The following is a 23,303-nucleotide window of genomic DNA, read 5'->3' as shown; positions in this document are numbered from 1 at the left end:
CTCTTGCGGGTTTATCACAAGGTGAGTTCCTTTTTTTATTTCCTGCTTTTTAAACACATACAGGTTAGCTCTGAGTGTTAGCGAGGCTTGCTAATGTAAACAAAGACGAGATTACGTCCAAAACACGTCAGGCATTGTTTCTGATAGCAACTTTCTGTGGGTCCGCTGCCGATTTGACGTCATATCGGCAGCAAATCTGTATCCGCTTGTTGTACACCCGTTTTTAAAAGATTTGGGTACGAAGGAAAAGAGAGAGTTTTATTTTCTGATGCTGCGTGAGTTCCCCTACGCACTGGGGACACATATTTATGTATAAAATACATCACAAAGTGCATTTTGCATGATAGGTCCCCTTTAAGATTCACCCTGTAATAGATGTAAAACATGTGATGGAGCATTACTAACCTGACTTAGATGGTTCACCAAACCATCTAGGAAAGCTCCATTGGAAGCCATTTGGAAAGGGCAGGCACTTTCAAAAATACTTGGCAGGTGATTGGATCAATCTGTCTATCACCTTCTATCATGGGCCACCTCTGATTGGTTAACAATGGCTGGTGCATGTGGAGCACAGCACTTCTGATTGGTGCGGATGACTGACTCACAAGAAGAAAGAAGAAAAAAAAGTTTAAAAAATCGCAGGCTTTGCGATTTCATAATCGCATCATTTCATAATCGCATCATTTAAAATCCCTACTGGGGGGACTGTATTTTATTTCAAGACGGTATTTCCACTAAATGTTTAAGTATTTTCTGATTCATTTGTTCATTGTGACTTCACAATCTCTTTGGTTGGATGTAAAACTTCAGGATTCAAATGCAACCAATAACTCGCTTCTTGGCATATTAAACAAGTTCTCAACAAGTCAAATAAGAGTGTCCACAGGAAGTCATGTTTCCATTACTGCTGATCAGAGAAGGAGCGGATAAACACTTCGACTACTGCAGGGTCAGTTGTCCCGAGAATGAATACTAATAGTAGAAAAGACAAAAGTGGTTAGAATGGTGCTAACTAAACAATAGGAGTGTCTTCCTCCAATGGCAGCTACAGTATGTTTTGTACATGATGTAAGGGTGCGAGCTGACATACGCTGACAGGATTGGGATGTTTTAGGTGACCTGAGGGTGACGTCACATACTGTTTACAACCAGCATTTTAGGCTCCTTTGACGACAACTCTCTGCGTGGGACTGTTTGGATTCATCGGTTACAGGATCTTGGAGACAGCTGACTGATGAATGATTTATTGTGGATGTGGAACATCAGCCGAACACAGTCTTTCCTGGCCTCTTACCACTTGTCAGTGGAAATGTAACCAAAAGACAACAGAGTTTCCTCTGTGGGAAAGTATGAGGACTTTCTCCTAAATATCCTACTTAGCGCTAATTGCGATTATTTTTGAATGGTATTTCAATTGCCTCATGACTCTCGATTATCTGTACCGAACAAATATCTGGAGAATACTATTTGTTGGTCGAAATATATCTGCAGCACCACAAAACTTTTTCAAAAGTGTATTTTCAACACATATTTAGCCTTAGACGCAGGAAGACATCTTATGGGAACTTTGCTTCTTTTGAATATGTGGCCCTTCAGCTGAAATGCTCCTCTCGAGCTCTGTTCCTAAATATCTATAGACCACCCAAATACTGTGCTTTTTTGATAACCTTACTGAACTGCTGTCTATAGTGTGGATTGACTTTGACCATCTAGTCATTGTTGGTGATTTTAAAATCCATGTTGACAACCCCCAGGACAGAGGGGCTAAAGACCTGTTTTGTGTTCTTGATAACTATGGACTGACTCAGCATGTGACAGAGCCCACGCACAATAAGGGGCACACTCTGGACTTAGTTATCTCAAAGGGTCTGAATATCTCTAAGGTTGTGGTGACTGATGTTGCACTCTCTGATCATTCCTGTTTTCTTTGAGAGCTCTATTTGCGTTCACAAAAATGTTCAAAAAGAGGTAACCATAAAGCGATATTTAACTGAAAAACTAGGGAAATGTTTACTCAGAATTTTTCTTCCACACTTGCCCCTGCTAACATCTCAGTAAATGAGCTAGTAGATCATTTTAATTCAAAAATTAAAAATGTTATAGAAGCCATTGCTCCAACTAAGATAAAGGAAGTGTCTGGCAAGAAAATATCTCCATGGAGAAAGGCCATGACGGTGAGAACAGAATGTTGAAAAGCCGAACGTAGGTGGCGAAAAACAAATCTCCAGGTTCATTTTGAAATCTATAAAGAGAGACTTGGCCTTTATAATTTGGAATTGAAAAACGCACGACAGTCTTTCTTCTCTGACATCATTAGCAAAAAACAAAACAACGCACATGCCTTATTTGCTACTGTCGACAGACTAACAAACCCCCCAAGTGTCAATAGCCTCTGAATGTCTATCCACCAGGGCCTGCAATGAATTTGCCTCCTTCTTCACTGACAAAACTCTGAAAATCAGACAAGCAGTCAGTGCCTCTGTATCAGGTACAGCAAATGTGTTGTCCCTGTGTCCACTTAAAATCAATTCAAACACCATGACACAATTCCATCAGATTAATGATAAAAACCTAGAGGACATTATACAACTTCTGAAATCCTCCTCCTGCTGCCTTGATATTATTCCAACAGGATTTTTCAAACATGTTTTTCATTGCATGGCCTCAGATCTACTTCAAATAGTAATAAACAAGTCTCTTTACTCAGGTGTTTTTCCACAGGCCCTGAAAACTGCAGTCATTAAACCGCTCTTAAAAAAGAATAATTTAGATAATTCAGTAATGAACAATTACAGGCCCATATCAAACCTGCCATTTTTATGTAAAGTCATTGAAAAAGTTGTTTTTCAACAGTTGAGTAATTTCTTGCATTTAAATAACTGTTTCGATTTGTTCCAGTCAGGCTTTCGTCCAAACCACAGCACTGAGACTGCTCTTGTAAAGGTCTTCAATGACATCCACTTAAACACAGACAGTGGCAGAACCTCAGTGTTAGTATTATTAGATCTCAGTGCTGCGTTTGACACTGTTGACCACAACATATTACTAGACCGACTACAAAACTGGGTGGGACTTTTGGCAACAGTTCTAAATTGGTTTGAATCCTACTTAAAGGACAGAAAAAACTTTGTTTCTATATGTAAATACACATCTGAGTTGACAATATGGCATGTGGGGTACCTCAAGGCTCCATCTTGGGGCCTCTTCTCTTTAACATCTACATGCTACTGGCTCAGATAATGAAAACCAACAAAATATGTTACCATAGCTATGCGGATGACACACACATTTACGTAACCATTTCACCAGGAGACTATGCTCCAATTCAAACATTGAGTAAGTGCATTGAACAAATTAATGACTGGATGTGTCAGAACTGTCTCCAATTAAACAAAGATAAAACTGAGGTAATGGTTTTTGGAGCCAGGGCAGAACGTATAAAAGTTAACGCTGAGCTTCAGTCTGCAATGTTCAAAAAACAGATAAAGCCAGAAATCTAGGTATAGTCATGGACTCGGACCTGAGTTTCAGCAGTCACATTAAAACAGTTACTAAATCAGGCTACTATCACCAAAAGAATATATCTAGGATTAAAAGACTAATGTCACAGCAGGATTTGGAAACACTTGTCCATGCTTTTACCTTCAGTCGACTGGACTACTTTCTTTACAGGTCTCACTTACACATCTATTAGAAAGCTGCAGCTAATTCAGAACGCTGCTGCTCGAGTCCTCACAAACACTAAGAAAGTGGATCACATCACTCCAGTTCTGAAGTCTTTACACTGGCTTCCTGTGTGTCAAATAATTTATTTCAAAATATTGCTGCTGGTTTATAAAGCTTTGAATGGTTTAGGCCCAAAATACATTTCTGACCTAGTGATAAATTATGAACCATCCAGAACTCTCAGGTCGACTCTTCAGGGACTGGTCTGCTTTCTGTCTCCAGAGTCGGAATTAAACAAGGAGAAGCAGCGTTCAGTTATTATTAGGGATGGGAACGATTAATCGAATATTTGAATATTCTAAATGATTCAGGTATTCGAATAATTATTCAGGTATTCGAATATGAGTTATAAAAAAAAAAGATTTTTTTTTTTTTTTGGGAGGGATGCCTAAATTGATTACATATTATCAAATTGAATAATTCAATGTATACGACAGTGCCATAGCTAAATGTGTTAGGTGACGTCTAAAGGTGTGTTTTGCTCCGCTCACCGGTCCCTCACAGCGGGCAGGTGCTGATCTCTCTCTCTCGCGTCCGGTTATACTTCACTCACGTTTATGTCCAAATCCATCAGATCTAGCTAGTTCTAGCTAATGATATGGCTGCTGCCTCTCCCTACACGCAGATCACGCAGACTCAAACCTCATCTTATGCCCAAATGCGGTGCAAATGTGCTCCGTAGCCGTTGCGAGGTTCCGGCGCTAACAGTAGGCTTGTTTGAGACGCGTTGCGGCTCGCCTCGAAAGTAGACGAGAATAGCCGATCGCAGCCGGGGGAGATCTCAAAAAGCTCGCCTGAAGTCGGACAGCTCCGAGTCGGCTTCTTTTTCTTCTTCTTTGCCTTCTTCTTCTTCTTCTTCTTCTTCTTCTCTCGGTTTTTGGGCGGATTGCAAACCACTTTAAGGGGCATACCGCCACCTCCGGAGTCGGCTTGACTCGGTTTGCATTGATAAAGAATGCACACATGTGTTTAATCGTTAATATCAGATATGTACTAAGTAAATACATTTGTTCCTGTTCAAGATTAGATTCAACTTTATTGTTATTGCACATATTACAGGTAGTGAGACAATGAAATGCAGTTTAGCTTCCAACCAGGAGTGCAACAAGCAGTAAAGTGAAAAGTAATGTACACAATCTACAGGATAAAATATAGAATGAATTGAATGATGAATAAACAGTGAGGGGTTTGAATACACTAGATATACACAGCAGCCTGTGAGCAGTATGAACAGTGTTTATGAATATGCTAAGATATATAAAGTATGAAAATGGTAAGCAGTGCAAGTATAGTATAACATATATAGATATTCATTTCATGATGATAAACATTGTGGAACAATGATGAAAAATGTGAATGGAAGTGGCGACGTAAAACTGACACAAAACAACAACAAACTTTTGCCGAGCCAATGGAGAGCTTCATCAGCAGCACGGGGTAAAAACCACCAATGAGCGCTCAGCTGGAGATACCAGCGAGTCGTTTCCCATCAAGCATTTCGCCTCCGCAGCCTGTGGAGAGGAACTGCGGCGCCTCGCCGCGCCTCGCTCTCAAGGCTGCGGGCGTCTTTGTCCCGCGAGATTTCAACGTCTCATGTGAGCGAGCCTCCAGAGCAAGTCGGACAAAATGACTAACCATCATGCAACGCACGAGCAAGACGTTGATCGAAATTGCGCAGGTCTGCGCAGGTCTCGCTTGTCTCAAACAAGCCTAGTGCATGAGCTTTCTCCCCCGCCCCCTGTCAACACTCGCGACACATGAGTGGCCAGCCTAAACAACAATAAGCGCTGCTTGGCAACCGTGTGTGGCGGAAAAGTACATAGACATTTTGACAGGAGAGATTTAGTTTTGCCGGTATTCAACATATTTTACCAGTCATAGTCCGGTAATTATTTACACTCTAAGAAGAGCCCTACACAACTGACATGGCGCCAAAAGGAGTAATGTGTGGAAATATTTCGACCAGGTTAGTGAGTGCGGTGTAGAGCGCAAACTATGCCAAATTAAACTTATATACATACTATACCTTGCTATACCCGCAACCTCCGTTCCAGCCTAGAGGGTCTTCTCTACAGCTGGCCTGATTGTGAATCGCCTCCGCACATGAAAGCTGTAGGCCTATAGCTGTCAAACTGTGATCACCAGTTCAATACATTTGACAAATTCGACTTGGTTTCTATACTTATTTGAACATGTATTTATTTATTTCCAAAAGTTATTGAAAAAAACATTTTGGACAATTTATTTTAGAGGTTTTTTTTTACCCAATTTTTTTTTGACAGGATATGTACATTTCGGTTAACCGGTTAACCGTTTTTTGGGGGGTCGAATATTCGAATATACATTTACTTTCAAATTCCCATCCCTATTATGCTCCAAATATCTGGAACAAACTCCCAGAAACCTGCCGGTCCGCTGCAACTTTTACTACTTTTAAATCCAGGCTGAAGACTTTTATTTTTGCCGCTGCTTTTACTTGAACTATTCATATCTTAAACTGCACTGTAACTTTTATCCATGTATTTTTTCTTTTTTTCATGTTTATTTTATTATCTTTGCTTTTTAAATGCCATTTTCTTAATGTCTTTCATTTTTGTAAAGCACTTTGAATTGCCTTGTGTTGAAAGGTGATTTGTGCCTTCCTAGTCTCAAATCCATCTCATACATGTTGTTCACACTATTGCTTTGATCAATATAGGGTTTTTAAAGAACAAAATAACTGTGAAAATCCATAAAATTAAAGCATCTGTTTGTACTGTAGATGGGCTCAGGGTGGTGCCTCCATCATAAACTATGCAAAGTGTTCATTTTAAAACATTTTGTCAGATTGGATCTAGTTTGACTTTCTATAGAGGGTTTGCAACGCTAATTGTTTGTCAAAATGATGTACCTGCTGACCAGAAATACTTTTGGTAAATCAGAAATATTGGTATCCCTGATTCAATTTCCAAAGTGGCTGGTGTCGAAACATTAATCATAAACTTTGCTACTTCACCTGTTAAGCCCTGAGCCTGTTTTTCAGGTCTCAGGCTCGAAAATGACATTCCCAGAGCAATTGACTATATCTTCACTTCTAAAAGGGGTAAATTAATAATCTTTTTTCTCAAAGCAATGATAAACCTGTGAGTTGGATGTAGAAAAGTCCAAATCAACATAGCATTTTTTTTATTTTAAAGGTGACCTATCATGCAAAATGCACTTTTGTATGTCTTTCATACATGAATATGTGTCCCCGGCAGTGGCGGCCGGCCCATAGGGGCGCTAGGAGCGCCGCCCCCCCTCTTCCCACATGTTTGATTGTTATTAAAAAGGTAAAATTAAATAAAATAAAGAAATTCCAAAAAAAAAATATTTTTTATTTTTATTAAAGAACAAGGTAAATATGATATAGTTGGTATCAGTAAAATGTATAATCTACAATAAAATCTCGTTTAAAATTGTTTTACGATGTCTAAAGTTACTGATAAATCACAGGTTTCCTGCCTGGCCGCAGCGTGTATCATTACCCTCTCTCGTCCGGGCGGTAGAAAGGAGCCCTCAGCCAGAGGAGCAACAGCCAACAAGCTGACTGTTGCTATCTGTAAACTATGCCGCCGAAACATAACTTCAGCCAATCAGCGTCGTCAGATCTGATGCTCAAAGTGCGCCCTGTCAGCGCCCTGGCCTGTGTGTCTGTGAGTTGTTTGGACTCTTATCCAAGGTGACGCTACAGTAGTTGTCTGCAGGTGGAGACTCCGGTGCTAGTGGATCGCCGGAGCTGTATTAACATTTACATGCTTATTGTAGTTGTAAGGGCAATGCCTGTAGCACCATGGAGCATATGTGTGGGCTGGACCTGTACTTTACAGGAAAGGAGTGATCAGAGGGTTGAGTTGTCGATTCTTGTTCAGTTTTCATCTTCCTCACCCTCTCAGACTTTGAGGTTGCGCGCGCTGCTAAAGAGACGCGCTACCATGGAAACCAAACAATTGTGTAGCTGTATTAAAGTCAGAGCGGAAACAGTCATTAGTAAATCTGATTTTGTCAGAAATCGGGAGAAATGTGGGAGGGTTGGCAAGTATCACACACACACACACACACACACACACACACACACACACACACACACACACACACACACACACACACACACACACACACACACACACACACACACACACACACACACACACACACACACACACACACACACACACACACACACACACACACACACACACACACACACACACACACACACACACACACACACACACACACACACACACACACACTTCATATTTAGTCTCCTGATTTTAAATGGGAATTAAATCATTTGAGTCTTCCCAAAGCACCAGTGTTCTGCAGTTTGTGTGTGCCTACTGTACTGTTGCACAGGAAGATTTATAGCTAACCACATTGAAGATTATGGATTATCTCATATTTTTAAATTAAATTATAGTGTCAATCCAAAAAAAAAACATTACTTATAGTGAAAACCACCCTTGAATGATGGGATAGAAGACTAAAAGCTTTAGGAACCCAAACTATAACATATAATAAGTACCCTGTATCTAAAGAGATTTAGAAAAAACAAAACAATTCTGGGGTCATTTGGGTGCGTTTTCCATATCTCTGGAATCCATCGGTCGATTTTGATGATTGACATCTCTTTTTAAACGTTAGAGCCAATAGAATCGAGGGGAAGTTCCTAAAATCCATCTCAACATTACCCATTGGTGAATGAGTGATGCGTAGCCAGAATGCCCAAAACCTGAACCTCTCGTAGCAGCTAATATGAAATCTCCGTTATTGACATAAATATGAAGATGGATTATCAGTAATCATTTCAGAGTGACACAGACAGACACATTGGATTAACCTATGGATTAACCTTCAGCAGCGTTTTTATCGTTTTAATGCCATTGAACACAACTTTTGATCAGAACAACAGCAAAGGTAAGACAATGTCCCGTTTTTGCTACGTAAAGCTACGTCATGTGATGTCTGGGTTTGCTTCCCATGCCGCGAGTTATAATCGCTCAGTGATGATACTAATACCCCTAGAATCTGTGGAATCTCAGCTTGCTAGCTGATATCTTGTTTGTGCATATCCGATAAGTAATAAAGTATTTATACCGGGAGTTCTGTACTAAGTGCGTTAGCATTCTTTCGCTCAGGGCTCATTTAGACGCTTCTTGTGAGACTTGTGTTTTGTTTCGGTAAAAATGGTTCATATCGTCAGTTAGCTGAGTTTCTTCCCGTTAAGTGGGTATGACACATTAATAGGTTTTTAAATGTTAAGAAGCAGAGGTGTGGACTCGAGTCACATGACTTGGACTCGAGTCAGACTCGAGTCATCAATTTGATGACTTGAGACTCGACTTGACAAAATCACAAAACACTTGCGACTTGACTTGGATTTGATCACCAATGACTTGGGACATGACTTGGACTTGAGCCTTCTGACTTGAGGTGACTTGATAATTTAATTCAGGGGTCTCCAACACGCCGATCGCGAGATACCGCTAGAAGAGCAGACTCCCGTCGGGGAGAGCAGAATCTCCAGCCGCTTCTACTCTTGCTGAGAATCCTTGCAGGCAGGGGCGGGACTTTATTTACCTGGGCCACCATGCGGCCAATCATATGCGAGGACACACTAGGATCATACCATTATGTGAAAGAAGGGTGGGGGGCACAGCAGATGTAGTGGTACAGGCCAGCTGCACAGAGCGACGGGAGCAGGATTTAAATGCAAGCGCGTCAGACAAAGTCAAGAAATTAGAGAAAACCGAAAAAATAAGCAGCATCTGGCTGCATTTCAATGATGTTGGAGAAAACAAAGCTGAGTGCAGGATTTGTAAAATGAAAATAACCTTCAGAGCAGGTTTTCTTTTTGGCACTCAGGATTTATTGTCAGAGGTGGGAGAAGTTTAGATTGAGTAAAAGTACCAGAGTGTAATACTCGGTTACAATAAAAAGTCCTGCATTCAAAATCTTACAAGTAAAAGTACAAAAGTATTAGCATCAAAATATACTAAAAGTACCAACTGCAGAGGGATCTAGATTCAGGTGTTCTTTTCCCCATAGAGACCGCCTCGCTGCACATTATCCCTTGCATAAAGATAGATTGTGGGTCCCTTATAACATGTTGTACACAGTGGAAATAAACTGGTCACCTCAACATCAGGGATCTTGCACATTAAACTCCTTCTGAATCAAACCGTCACGGTAGCCTTACCTTACTGATCCCTCTTAAATTAGAAAAAAACACGTTACTTTACCAGCAGAGAGAAAATATATTATTAAATTATTAATGTGATTAATAAAGAGCAGTTGGATTATTAAGTATTATTCTGTTGATCGATGTCATTACATTTGGTGAAAAGCACATAATGACTTGTTTATGACTCGTTTTGCCAAAGTTTAGGACTTGGACTTGACTTGAACTTGCCCATCCTGATTTGAGACTTGACTTGGACTTGAGCGCAAAGACTTGAGACTTGACTCGGACTTGAGCGCAAAGACTTGAGACTTGACTCAGACTTGCAATACAATGACTTGGTCCCACCTCTGTTAAGAAGCCCTGAGACACAGTTTCATGAAAAGAAAACCTGCAGCTTAACAGGTTAATATAATTAAAGAATGTTGTTGTGATGGTAGTTTAATATTTAACTCTGCCGCAAATTGGACTGACCATATTGTCCACATCTTCAACCATCATCGAGTCCTTAGTTATTTTTCTTGTCAATGTACTCAATGTACTTATATCTTATATTTATGTAACCAGGTCACACAGGTAATCGTGTTTACATGCCATTGTAGTGTGTAAGTAGGTAAATCCACATAAACATGCGGCAGGTCAGTAATCAGCTTTCACTTAAACCTCATATACTGTAGAGAGCATGGCTGTAATAGTGATGAAGACCTGTTTCTTTCCCTGTCTGGAGTCTTTGTAATGCACATTTTTACATGTAAAATGAGATTAGATCAATGTTTACCTACAAACAAGGCACAGGAAATGAACATTCTCCGGGATAAATCTATCTGGGGATATCGAATTTCTCTAATCCGGTGTTACAGAAGCCCGCTTTATGTTAAAATAAGGTTTAAAAAATCTGCTTACTGGAATAATCACACTGTAACCTGGTTCCTGAAGTACACGTTAACATTGACTCGGCAAACATTTTAAAATCGCTGCAGAAACCTTAGAAAATGATATGAAAACGATGTCTTAATGCCCCATTATACTGTGTATAACATGTGTTTCAATATGCCTTTCATCTGACATATAGAATTGTGCCATTATGCCTTTTTTTAAATCAAGCTGTGAAGTATGACCATGGTGACGTTTGAACGCGAGTTATTATTGAGCATAAATCAAGCTCAACACCATAACTAATGAAATAAAGAAATGAAGGTCTGGAAAAAGAAGAAAGAGGACACTGATCATGTGTGACAAGGCTGTTTTGCTCCTTTGATTATTTTCACCACACAAAGGGGGCCTGAGGGCTTCTGCACTTTAATCCGTTTCCTTATTTTCCATTTGTTCCTCTCTGCCCACCAATCCAGGTGTTGGGAGGGAGCTCTTCACTTTGAACTCCCAGAAGGGCCTTTTCCCGACTTTGTTCAAACATGCTGGGACGTCCCACCTGTCTCCCGTTTTTCCCACAAAACCCTCCACCTCCTCCTTTCCCTTCTCATACCTACACCACCACACTCTTCCCTCCTAAAACACTGATGAACCATATTTGTTTCCACATCCTCGTCCTTACAATTACCTCCCTTCAAAGCCAGGGGGGCAGGATGTGTTCTCATGCATTTACAGGATTGAACATAGTTGCAGGTATGCTACTGCTCATCGTGTTAAGCTTTACTGTAATTATGCTGATAACACAGCAGGAACGAAGCAGGAGTTCATCATTATTTTGCATGGGAACCAAAAACTTCTACCGCTGAGAACCATGTTTAGAGATTACCAGTTGTTTCAAGACATAGGTGGTGTTTTTCTAAAGTGCACAGCAGGAGATTTCAACCAACAAGAGGAGACAGAGTTATCTCATGGCAAAATCACCTTAAAGTATAACCTGTGCTGGCATTGAAAGTCCTAAACTGCTCATTGTTTTATCACTTAGGGCAGGAAAGACCCTTTACTCAATGCTGGCATTAAGAAAGGATCTTGACAACTAGCTTGATAAAGAAAGGTTTGTAAAGCAGTTTGTAATGAATAGGCAGTTAATGGCAAATAAAAGCTGCAATGTTAAAGGTTTTCTTAGATACTGGTTTGCTTTGATTCTGTCTATGTTTTGCATATATTTTCATTACAAATGTTTAATTACCTCTGTCAAACTCAATTTTTTTTAAAGCTCAAACTCATAATTCAAGTGGAAATGTTGAAAAGCATGACGGAGGGCAAGCCTTGGCAGCCTGCGCAGGTGAACAAAGCGACATCTCGCCTGTCAGAGCCTCGATCCAGACACAACCCTTGAAACATTCAAATCATTTGCAGGCCAGGATGCGAGGAACCTGCAGCTGGGTTTTAAGATTATTAAAACAAAAGCCTCACTCCGAGCAAAAACCCTGAATGTTCGCCAATCCCCAGCAGAGCTCGGGAATAAAGCTCATCCAAAACTTATTTCAAACTTTGCAAAGAACCTAACCTTCAATCGAACAGAGCAGCGGGGGCCGATGCTCTTCTTTTAACAGACGGGCTAAAAGATGCTCTCTCTCACCGCCATTATCATCCACAAAGTCAGTATGAGGCATGCATTATAGATGAGACACATCTTCTCGGCTACATCTCCAACCACTGAGGATACTCAGCAATCCCTACTGATAATATACACGCTTTTTACAATTGCACATACACACAGCTTTAACCGTCAGTCATGCTAGCCGGGTGATGTCCGCTTTGAATAATGCATGAGCAAATACACATTAGACTTCACGGACGGATCCAAGATCCTAATTGTTAGAGCGCACAGGGAGGAAATCTTAAACAGTTATACGGGAGGTAAAATAGGACAAGACAGGGTGGTTTCACCTACCGCATACAGCGATCCCTCGTAGATACAAGCTCCTAGGATGACAGACAGAGGGGAGGGAGAGAGAAAATCATTAGCATTAGAGTCCACACATGTTCACACTTTTCCAAATATCAGGTAATTGTATTTTTTTATTGTTAGGGATTATGTAAACCTGTCCCCGTAAAGCTGTTATGCCATGTGTATCGCTGCATACTTTAAAAAGTGTTCAATACATCTCTGTAACACTGATTCTGAAACCCTACAGGAGAACAATCCAAGGACAAATATTTGAAATCTCCTTGACTTTATAAAAGCCATGAAATACCAAAACTTTAAAGTTCACATGTTGCAGGAATTCTGATTTGATTGACACGCAACCACAAATTTACATTGAAGTTTGAGATATTGAATCGAAAATGTATTTTTTTGCCAAGAAGCATTCCTCTCTCTATTTTTGCAGTTATAGATTAACAATAGGAAACTTGTCATGAGTACAGACCTGATTGTCTGCACTCATTCAACAATCATTGAAAACTATCAACTCAGTTTCGTTCTTAGTATCAAAGTTCATGTAGCATCATTTCAAAACTTTGAATAACAAAAATACTAGGACTCGCTTTTTTTGTTCTGAAACTGTATGAAATAAATCACATGCGTGAGGTTGCATAGTTTTCAGAGCAAGCACATGCAGGAAAGCAAATAATTATTGTTTCACAGCTTTATCTATAATAAATATAGACATTCTTTGCCAAATGTTGGTGATGTTCTCTTTCCCTTAGAGCCCAATTCAGGCAATTTCCCACTCTGTCAATCCTAAAACAATCTAACATTGTAGTATTTAGAAAATCGTTGTTTTAAGTTAAACTACACATTGTTCAACTTAGGCTAGTTCGACAGCTGAACACATAAACATCAGCTACACAACATACAACATACAACACACAAGCAGATGAACTACAGCTGACGCTGCCACTAAATTCCTCATCACATGTAGAGATAGATGACAAAATAATTGTTAGTAAGGTAAACCAAGAATATGTGCATGCAGGATATTATTTAGGGTTTTCAGACAGGTAAATACTCAAACAAAAAACGGGTTGAACAATAAAAACAAATCCCGCTGAAGCCACGCCAACACCGCCTTTCAAAGCTAAAGTTAGCGGGAAGAGTAGGCTAACACAAATTTCAGAAACCTTTGCTAATCGTCATTAAACACTGAACTGCCTCCCTAACTAGTACTTATTAAGGCTATTCCATCACAAAAATTCAAAAAAGCAAGCACATTTAAAGAAACCAGGAAACTAGTATGATTTATTATTATTATCTATTTAGCTAGCAATAGCAAATAGCATGTTGCACAAACAGGAAAGAGAATTGTTGAAACAAAACACATTTATTTTAACAAGCAAAGGTTACTCAACTTCACAGTAAGGACAAACACACACACTCAACATTGCCTGCTAAAACTAGCTAGCAGAATTTGGACAAAAGTCCCTATATTTAAAGTGCTAACTAGCATTAAAGGTGGGGTATGTAATTTTGGAGAAACCAGCTCAAGTGCGCTAGAATTTGAAAGTAGCCTACACAACCGGAAAAAATCTGCCTCTTCTTTCAGACAGAGCCCCTCCTGCAACACACACGAACGCGCACATGACCAATGAGGGCACGAGATAAGTTTGTGCACAGATGGAAGGCTGACAGGCAGGAAGGCCATCCAGTTATTTTAGGCCCCGGCCCCACGAGGACGCCTACGGCAAAACGCATAGGATTAACGCAATCGCAAAAAAGCTTCCGTCCACACGCAATATTCACCGGATAGTGTCTGTCCCAAGCCCCCAGGAAGTGCGCCGGACTCAGATGAAAATATTCGTGGTGGCCAAACGGCAGTACTACACTTCTGTTTGGTTGCCAGGCCCGGAAACACTTTTTCGCATTGACTCACATTGGGAAAGAGTGGTCTGTAAATCGTTGGATAATTTTTTTTAAACTAAATAAACTACCCAGTATGAACACTTGTATAGCCCTTATTAAAACATTCGTTCCTCAAGTTGTAAAAATGTGCTAATAACATTATTCTGAGAGTTATTTCCCTCTGCATTATGAACGCGCATCTAACCCACGGTTCGCGCCGCCCGGCACGTTCATGTTACGTGTTCAGAATGGTCCCGACCAATCAGAGCACACTGTGCTCACAGGGAGGGTGGGGGCTGGAGCTATTGGAGCTACAACGAGCCGTTAAAGGCAGAGAGTGAAATTCAGTGAATACACGTAGTTTACAGAGATGCTGTATGAGAAACCAATGTGAGTTGCGTTTATCTTTACCCATGGATGCACAATAAGAATGGACCCATATCGTCTTACTGCCATCCCACGGAGCTGTAATAATGGATATATTGCACATGTTTGCTGTAATTCATTATTATAATACATGGGCAGTATGATTGAATCTTGTACCGTAAATGTTGTATTAAATAAAGTTAATATTACCAACATTAGATTAACGTCCCTGTAGCTTCATATTGCACTAAGAAGCTTATTGCACTGTATATACTGCCGCCTCGTTAATATAAAATCCATCATAGTAACAAATAATTACCATGCTGTCATGAACGCGCGGTGCAATTACGTGTACACAAATTGACGTGCTTGATGTGAACAAGCATTTTGGTTTAAATTGCGCATGCGCTATGAGCGCACATACGGGTACTAGTGATGGGATTTATGGCTCTTTGAAGGGAGCCGGATCTTATGGCTCCGTTCCTTTCAAAGAGCCGTTCAAAAGAGCCGTTCAAAAGAGCCGTTTTTTTTGGCGGGGTTACTTGGTTTGTCTGTGAAATAATCACCAGGATAATGATTGACTGTATTGCCAGACCTAATGTCAATAATCTGCTTTGTAAACACGACACAAGGTGGCGCCATAATATCCATGTCATTCATGTCCGTGAATGTACTACTTTGAATTTACCCTCCGTATGTGTTAAGTAAATAAAGTTGCCTTGCCTTAAATGAAATTCACGCAACTCTTAATATTAGATACTGTGTTTTTAAGTGGCGATGGAGATCATTTGTTGACCCTGCTTTAAAGGATATTTTGCCTTTACAAATGGTGCGCTTTTTTGGTTGAAGTGCATCCAAATGCTGCTGCGTTTTCGCGTTTGGCTCATTTTCCATCCGAAAAACACGTCGTCTACCTGTCCTGTAGCCTACCACTTGTTATGACTTCTCTCTCTCGCGTATTCCGTTAAGACCCACCCCATCTCACTCCTCCTGCTGAAACCTACTAATCAGAGTAGGGGCGGGTCTTCACAGAATACGTTTGGGGAACAAAATCAAGCTTTTTAACAGGCGAGTGGATTTTGGCAGGCAGTGAGTGCGGACTAACAATTGAACGATAACAAGAACGGCTCTCACCAAGTACGACTCGGTTCCCCTCGTTCATACCAAAGAGCCGTTCAAAAGAATCGGCTCGTTCGCGACCGACACATCACTAACGGGTACTTCTCAGGCATGCTGGGTAATCTGTGACGTTTCGCTCTCTCAAAAATTGGGCCATTTTGTCATCCATGCGCCAATGAGCAACTCTCATAGGAATTAATGAGGCCCCGCCTTCCACGCTGTATCCAGTTCTTATTATACATCCATGGGTTGGGGCCGAGGGAACCGGGCAGAGTTTTTTGCCAGTCAACGTGTGTTAAAGTTGAAATCTTCTGGACAAAATGATAAAAGTGCCGGTCAAAGGTCTTCTTTGTTATTTATTGAGCTTTAAAACAAATGAATAACGAATCTATATAATATAATAATAAAATACATGGAGCCTCTCTTTTTCCTCACTCTCTTCGAACTGCGTCAGTGTCTGTCTCATGCAGCAGCTGATCCAGTAATGAGTGACCCGGCCGACAGTAAAAATAAACATATTTATAACTAGTTTAGGTAGTCTGAGAGGTAATTAAAATAGCTAAGGGTGATGATCTGACTTGAAGTGTGTGTTTTGCTCCGTTCACCGCTGCATCACAGCGGGAGGAGCTGCAGGTGAGCAGAGCTGCGTGTCTCCGTCCTGTCAGATTAGACTTCACTCGCGTTTATGTCCATATCGAGAGAAAGATAAATAATCGGAATTCACTGTGCAGTTTACTTTGACGCGGGGGTGAGCAGCAGAGGTGGGGAGGGGCGGGGCTATTGCCTCATCGTTATCAGAAAATGATCGTATAGGGTTTACACAAGGAGCCGTTGGACCTCCCAGAGCGTTGCGTATGCCGTTATATCCACCTTGGGACCCCGTTATCGTTTCCGCAGTTGTTCACTGTCATATTCGGTCGTCCTAGTGTGGCCGAATGGTCTATATGACACTAAACAGTAACGCAAACGACCGTTTTCGTCCTCGTGGGGCCGGGGCCTTAGCCGGGCCGGCTAAAATGATTGGTCGTGCTTTTTACAGCGCTACGGCTTCCACAGATGAATTTTTTTTTCACAAAGCTAGACTGAAGAAACCTGTAAAGGGGGAAAAGTACAGCTAGCACAATGGAGGTAAACATTTACTGTAATGTTTCAGATCCACAAAACATGAGTACAGCTTTACAGCGAGTCTGTTTGTAATGCTGCTGCTTCATGTTGTCATGCAAATTATAATCTGATTTATAAATCAGCTGCTGGAAGATCCACAGTAGTGAAAGCTTTTGTCAAAAGCCAATTAACACATTTAAGCAGCTTTAAGTTAAAGTGACATGAGTGATGAGCAACTGTAATTAAATTTGCAGTTTTAAAAAGATGTGTAATACAGAATTTGCTTCTGCAAGTACACAAGTAGGGATTTCTGGCACAAAATACCTACTTCCAAGGTGCATGGAAATACTTGGCAATACAAATAAAACACCTTAATTGACCTTTCGCAAAGCCACGCCCCCCCTTGGTTACTGTTGCTAGTCCGACAAGCTGAGAGCCAGATGCGTTAAACAAAGCCATAATGGAGGGTCTCCGTAACGTCGGAGTCGCCTTAACAGACTCATTTTGGAGCAATAACGCAGCAATATCCTCCAGGTCCCGACAAAAGGGGCTACAATACGCTATTGAGGGTTATATCCACAGTATAAACATTAGAAAAGAGGGAGGCACAACATCAATAGAGGCACTTGCATACAGGTCGCAGTGCAAGAGTGAAAAACCACATGAGCTGTATGTCAAATTTGACGGAATTATTATTATTATTATTATTATTTTTGGAATAAAACAATACAATCACAAGAGGCATTCAATGTTGTAGTTTGTCTAAAGTTAACTACCGTTTCCTTGGTGGCTTTCTGCATCCACCTTGTTGTTCCTTTGTGGGGGTCGGGGTGCCCACTTGTGCAGCAGGATTAGGGAAGTCGGCAGTAGGCTTTCCATTAACAAAATGCTACAAAGATTAAAGCAAAATATAAATGAATGATTGCCTGTTGGCTTTCTTGTTTGTACTTTGACCACAGGTAGACTAATAACGGAGCTCAGCTGTTCAGACATTGTTATGCATCAAGTGATATACGTGGTCAAAACGACCTATAAGCACACAGCTTACAGCTGTAGTTGTGTGACTTTAGCTAACGTTAGTTAGTGAAATTAGTTAATTAAATTAGTTAGTTAATTTGTGAATGTAATCTTTGCTAGCTAGCTAGCTACGTTAGCACGTATTTACCTTGGAGCAAACGTATTTGTGTTTGTTGATATTCGCCATATTCAGCTGGGCATGGGGCCTGCCGCATTTCTTTATCCACTGGCGGCATCTCGCCTCTCGGGTTTTGGGTTTAGGAAACGGGTAACATATCACCCCTCCCCTCTAAGCTTATGGGATATCTGCTATCCGATTTGCAAAGACCATAAGCACAACGCTTCACCATTTTCGCAATGAATTTGAACGCTAAGCTTGTCGGACTTCCAAAGGGAGCCGCGCACGTGATCGAATATGATTGGACAACGGGCATTTAGGGGCGTGGCTTTGCGAAAGGTCAATTGTGAGTCTTGGCGTCAAAATAAACCCTTTTTATACTACAATTGATTCACTTCTGTTCATAGTGTAGTTTAAAAGTACAACATCTTTGTCTAACTTAACATATATTTCAATTATTAGACACTTACGTTACTCTAAAAGAAGCCACATACAGTGTTGCAGTTCAAGTCTTCGTTTTTATGAAACCATCACCAAGAATTCAAAATGATAGCTTGAAACTGCAACATAACTCAGTCCTTTTTGGAGTGGCTATTCACATCTTTCATGTTTTGGTTCTGACATAGTCTGAAGAGAAGAACTTTAATTTTAGAGTTGTTCCCCTCAGACTTCCAAGAAATAGGCATCAAACAACACCAAAAACATGAGTCATTCTACAGGCCTGCACATATTTGACAATATTATTTATATTGGGAAAAACTCTACTCTTTCGAGAAACCTTCTCTTTTTAGCAAACACCAAATTTAAACCCGACAATACAGAACTGCTGCCTGACTCCAACTCACAGTAAGCACTCGTTCATTTAAAAAAAAAAATGCTAGGATATTTTCCTCTCTCGTATCATACAGGGTACATTTAACTGCTTATGATGTTGGGGAAGTGGCACCTTGCACCAAAAGAGTATGGTTACTTCGTATTGTAATAGAAGATTTGGCACCAAGCCCTAACTCACAATCAAGTTGACTCCAAAGGTGAGTGGATTGGATTGGTTAGGGATAATAATCCTGCAGATGCTCAGAGTTACATGTAAATAAGTCTAAACTGAAAGCCCAACATGACGTAAACGTGTCTTGACTCCAAACAGGAAGCGCTCTCTTCATCGCAGCATCCAACCTGTCCATCGAGCAGCATGCACTTCATGAAAGTTTGAATTTTACTGAAGTAAGTGATGCCAAGAAATTGGATGCATGCCGAGATGGATGAGAGAAGATGCTAATGGTTTTGGAAATGAATACAAAAAAGCCTGACATTTTGCCACAGCACGTGACCAGAAACACATTCACCTGCCGGATTTTGAGCATGCAACCCGACTCTTCCCCACAGGCACCCGACTGTGATGTTAACAAGCCCACGTTTGATTCAGTGAAACCTTGAATGGGGCAGTTCAGTAAAAGCTGCTTTAGATTCTGCTCCTCACAGTCTTGTGCATTATAACTCCCCTGATGGGAAAACTGTAGCTGTGCATGGGCAGAGCTTTTAGATGTGATGCAGAGTTATGAAAATGTCAATGGCACAGAGGGCCAGTAGCTGCAACACTTTTCAATATGTTTGGATATTTAAGAAAATGCACAACAGGCAGCTGCTGATTATCATCCGTAAAGCAGATTATTCTCACTCAGCTCTATGATTAGTTTTGGTTGATAATGCCTGTGTTTTTTTAGGCAAACAACTGAATTTATTCCATCATCTTTAAATTATACCTTCTCAAACTAACTGTGAAGCACTCGACTGCTATCCCATAAAGTATTGATGTCTAGGATCCATAAAACAGTTCATATAAATTGGGTTTCTTAGATTTAAAGCATGTCTTAACTACATCGAATATCACTGAAAGATTATTTAAACAGTAAATATTCTACTTTTTAACATTCAACTCAAAAGTGCAGATGTTTTTACCTGCTAATAACAAATGAATCGCTTGCAAAATAATACATCAGATTATTTTGAGTACAGGGTGCTGTTTTCAGGCCACTATGAACAGCTAAACTCTACTTGATGTAAAATAGAAGAGAACATTCTCTAACATGTGCTCATTTGAAACCCCTATTCAATTAAATTGTGGCTAGTGAAATGGTTCAAGTTGGGGTTTGCCAAATGTTTTCTTGAATGTTCAGTGTCTCTGAAGTTTGACTTCACTTCTGTCTCACTAAGAATGGATTAGCAGGTCAAGAGATGTAAAATATGACCTCAAATTTGATTTTAATAAGGAAAATAACTTTGCATACATACAACAGCTTATTGCAATGCTTCAGTGTCCTGACTACCAGAAATGTATTCACTGAAATGCTGATCTAACAACTTATACTGCATTAAACCATTTAAAACATTGTTTACTACTTTCTGGCTAATTTGACTACTCTGAGTATGGATGTGTCTTCTCAGCATCACTTGATGATGAATACATACAGGTGCTCCTTCGGAAATCCTATAACATGACTGACTGCTTGTGAGATTCGAATCTTTGATTTCACTACTTTTCTCTTTTGGGATACATTTCAAATGGTGAAGCTTGACTGGCAAACATTTAAATCTCTGCTCTGTACCCTGGGAAACCACAACCTGCTCAGGGGGTCCCAGCAGCTAGGGTCCTGGCCCACTCCAGGGGTCCTCCGGGGACTTCCAGGGTGTTCTGGCAAACTTCAGGAATAAATTACATTCACTGCTGCCAGGGTCAAATGAAACTGTTCCAAATAAAAAGGTAAATAAAGCCTGGACCGACTTGTGATTGAGTGCTGAAAAAGTGGCCCACATAGAAGTAAATGTGAATGTGGGGTGTCATGTCAGAGTGCATGGTGGTCCCTGATAACCCTTGACCTACATAACAACTGGTTTGGTGAAAAGAGAGCAAAAATACTAACCATTTATGCCCCGGGGGACGGTGAGGATCCCAGCCAGAGCTCCAGCCAATATCCACCATGAACCCATGGTCGCTGCCATAAAGGGCATTTAAATCCAAATCCAGTCAGGGGGGGGGGGGGGGGGGGGGGAACGCGCGAAGTGTGATGGTTTCTCTGTTTAGTTCGTGCAGTTCTCACTGTGCATTATTCATTTCGCGATGTAGCAGAAAACCAGCATGAGAGATCCAGGGATCGGTGGAGTCGGAGCGCACCGGGTCCGGCTCCACAGTGCTGCGCTCCGGGAAGGAATGCGGCGCAGTCCCGAAAACCTGGATAAGTATCCACCTCCTGCTTCTCCTTCTCCGCCTGCTCTCCGCTCAGCCGGTCGGGAACAAAACTCAAATAACTACCAGATGCAAGGTGCTTCGTCCTCTCCCCAGCACTAGAAGCAGCAGCCGGGACGCTTTTAAAATCCGAGGCGCATGACGAAGAGAGACGGGCGGACAGCGAGGGCTGCGCGGTGTCTGAAGTCACTTCTTGCAGTGCAGCGATCTTCTTGTGTTCCCCCCTTCACTCACTCTTCTTCTAGTGTTTTTTCTTCTTCTTCTTCTCCTTCTTCTTTTCTTGTTCGTCCTTCCCTCTCTCCAGGGGGACGTCCCACGTCTCCTCTGCTCCACCTCCACCACCACCACTCACCTCGCAGATAACATAATCTCACATGATGGGGGACTCTGCTCCTTGGGGATTAAAAGGGGGAAGGTTGTTGTTGTTGTTTTTATGAATAAGTGTGAAATGATCCGAATTCTTTATTTTAACCCTCAAAATCTGAGATTGACATAAATAATTAATCATCTGTGAAGTTTTTTCTCACTTTATGTACTCAATGTTGTCTTGATTTGGTCAATGGAACTTTAGGTTTTGTATCATTTTCTAAATATTATTATATATATTTTTGCCCTCATGTCAAAATAATTCATTTTTGTGACTCCATGCCTCTTAAAGTGATGTCATAAACAACTTTTTTTCACTTTAAATAAATATAAGGAGTTTTTGTAGTAACCTTTGTATCATAAAATGTATTACTTTTTAGGCAATGTTTTTTATACCAAAATCTTATTTTTGCATTTCTGCAATTAGTGGCTATAATGTGAGTCTCTAGGCAGTTATATAGCCTTAACATATTTTATTTATTATTGGTCCATTATATATTTATAAATATTCTTTTATGAAAGCAATGATTTTGAATTATGTGGTACTTATGCTGTGATGTATTGTCTTTGTTGTATTTGCAAAGGACCTTATAGTTATTCTATTCTCCTTTTTCTAAGGTGTGTAAAGTAAAAACATCTGTAGAAATGAAACATTTAGAGGGAAACCAATTAATATATATAACTGATTAAGGGCTTTTTATAACTTAATGAGTTATTAATAGTCAAATTTGGTCTGATGTGCTTAATTTCCAATTTATCTAATTTATTCATCCTATGATGTCGCTTCAATAATTTAAAATGTTTAAATATTGACTTTGTAATCACATAGACATCACTTTCATGCCCCCGGTGGCAGTTTATGGTTACTTTATCTTACCAAAGGCATTTATTGGTTACCATTAACATATTTTGTCAATAAACAATATTTTGCATTACTAAAAGCATAACTCGGGGGGTTGAAATATATTTTTATATTCAATTATACCAATCCTATCCTTGTCGGATTTTGTAGAGCGCTCCGAGTGAATATTAACAACACATTGCATACATAAAGAAATACAATATGATATCTGGTGGGATTATTTTTCATTTCTAGTAGCTGCAGGGTGTTTAATTCAGCTAATGTTTGTTTAATAAGTGTAGAGCATTATGGGAAGTGTGCAGTTTTCTGTCTGAGAGTGTATAATGTTTAATCAGAGGGAGTGCAGGCCTGAGATTCCTCAGTGTCACATGGCAGTAACTTGATCTCCCCTCGGCCCTTTTGTCCACTGCCAAAAAACTGGGATCAGGATCCGTTTTGCCTTTGAACAAGTTTTATTTTCTTTCCGCT

General features: G+C 40.4%; 1 protein-coding gene across 1 annotated transcript in view; it reads right to left on the bottom strand.

The window, feature by feature from the left end:
- The window catches only part of LOC307044565 (extracellular matrix organizing protein FRAS1-like), a gene marked incomplete at its 3' end in the record, with an annotated part of 110,332 nt that extends 88,363 nt beyond the window's left edge, over window positions 1-21,969 (bottom strand). Inside the window, exons 1-2 of the mRNA XM_079689875.1 lie at window positions 21,285-21,969; window positions 12,753-12,784 (exon numbers count right to left, since the gene is read on the bottom strand). Of these exons, the coding sequence (XP_079546001.1) occupies window positions 12,753-12,784; window positions 21,285-21,372 (120 nt within the window). The 5' untranslated portion in view covers window positions 21,373-21,969. The remainder of the gene's footprint in view (window positions 1-12,752; window positions 12,785-21,284) is intronic.
- Window positions 21,970-23,303: the final 1,334 nt, after the last annotated feature.

This window comes from Notothenia rossii (genome assembly GCF_949606895.1).
Source record: "Notothenia rossii genome assembly, chromosome: 6".
Lineage (NCBI taxonomy): Eukaryota > Metazoa > Chordata > Actinopteri > Perciformes > Nototheniidae > Notothenia > Notothenia rossii.
The sequence above is the reverse complement of the archived record's forward strand: the minus strand, read 5'-3'. Positions and strand labels throughout refer to the sequence as shown.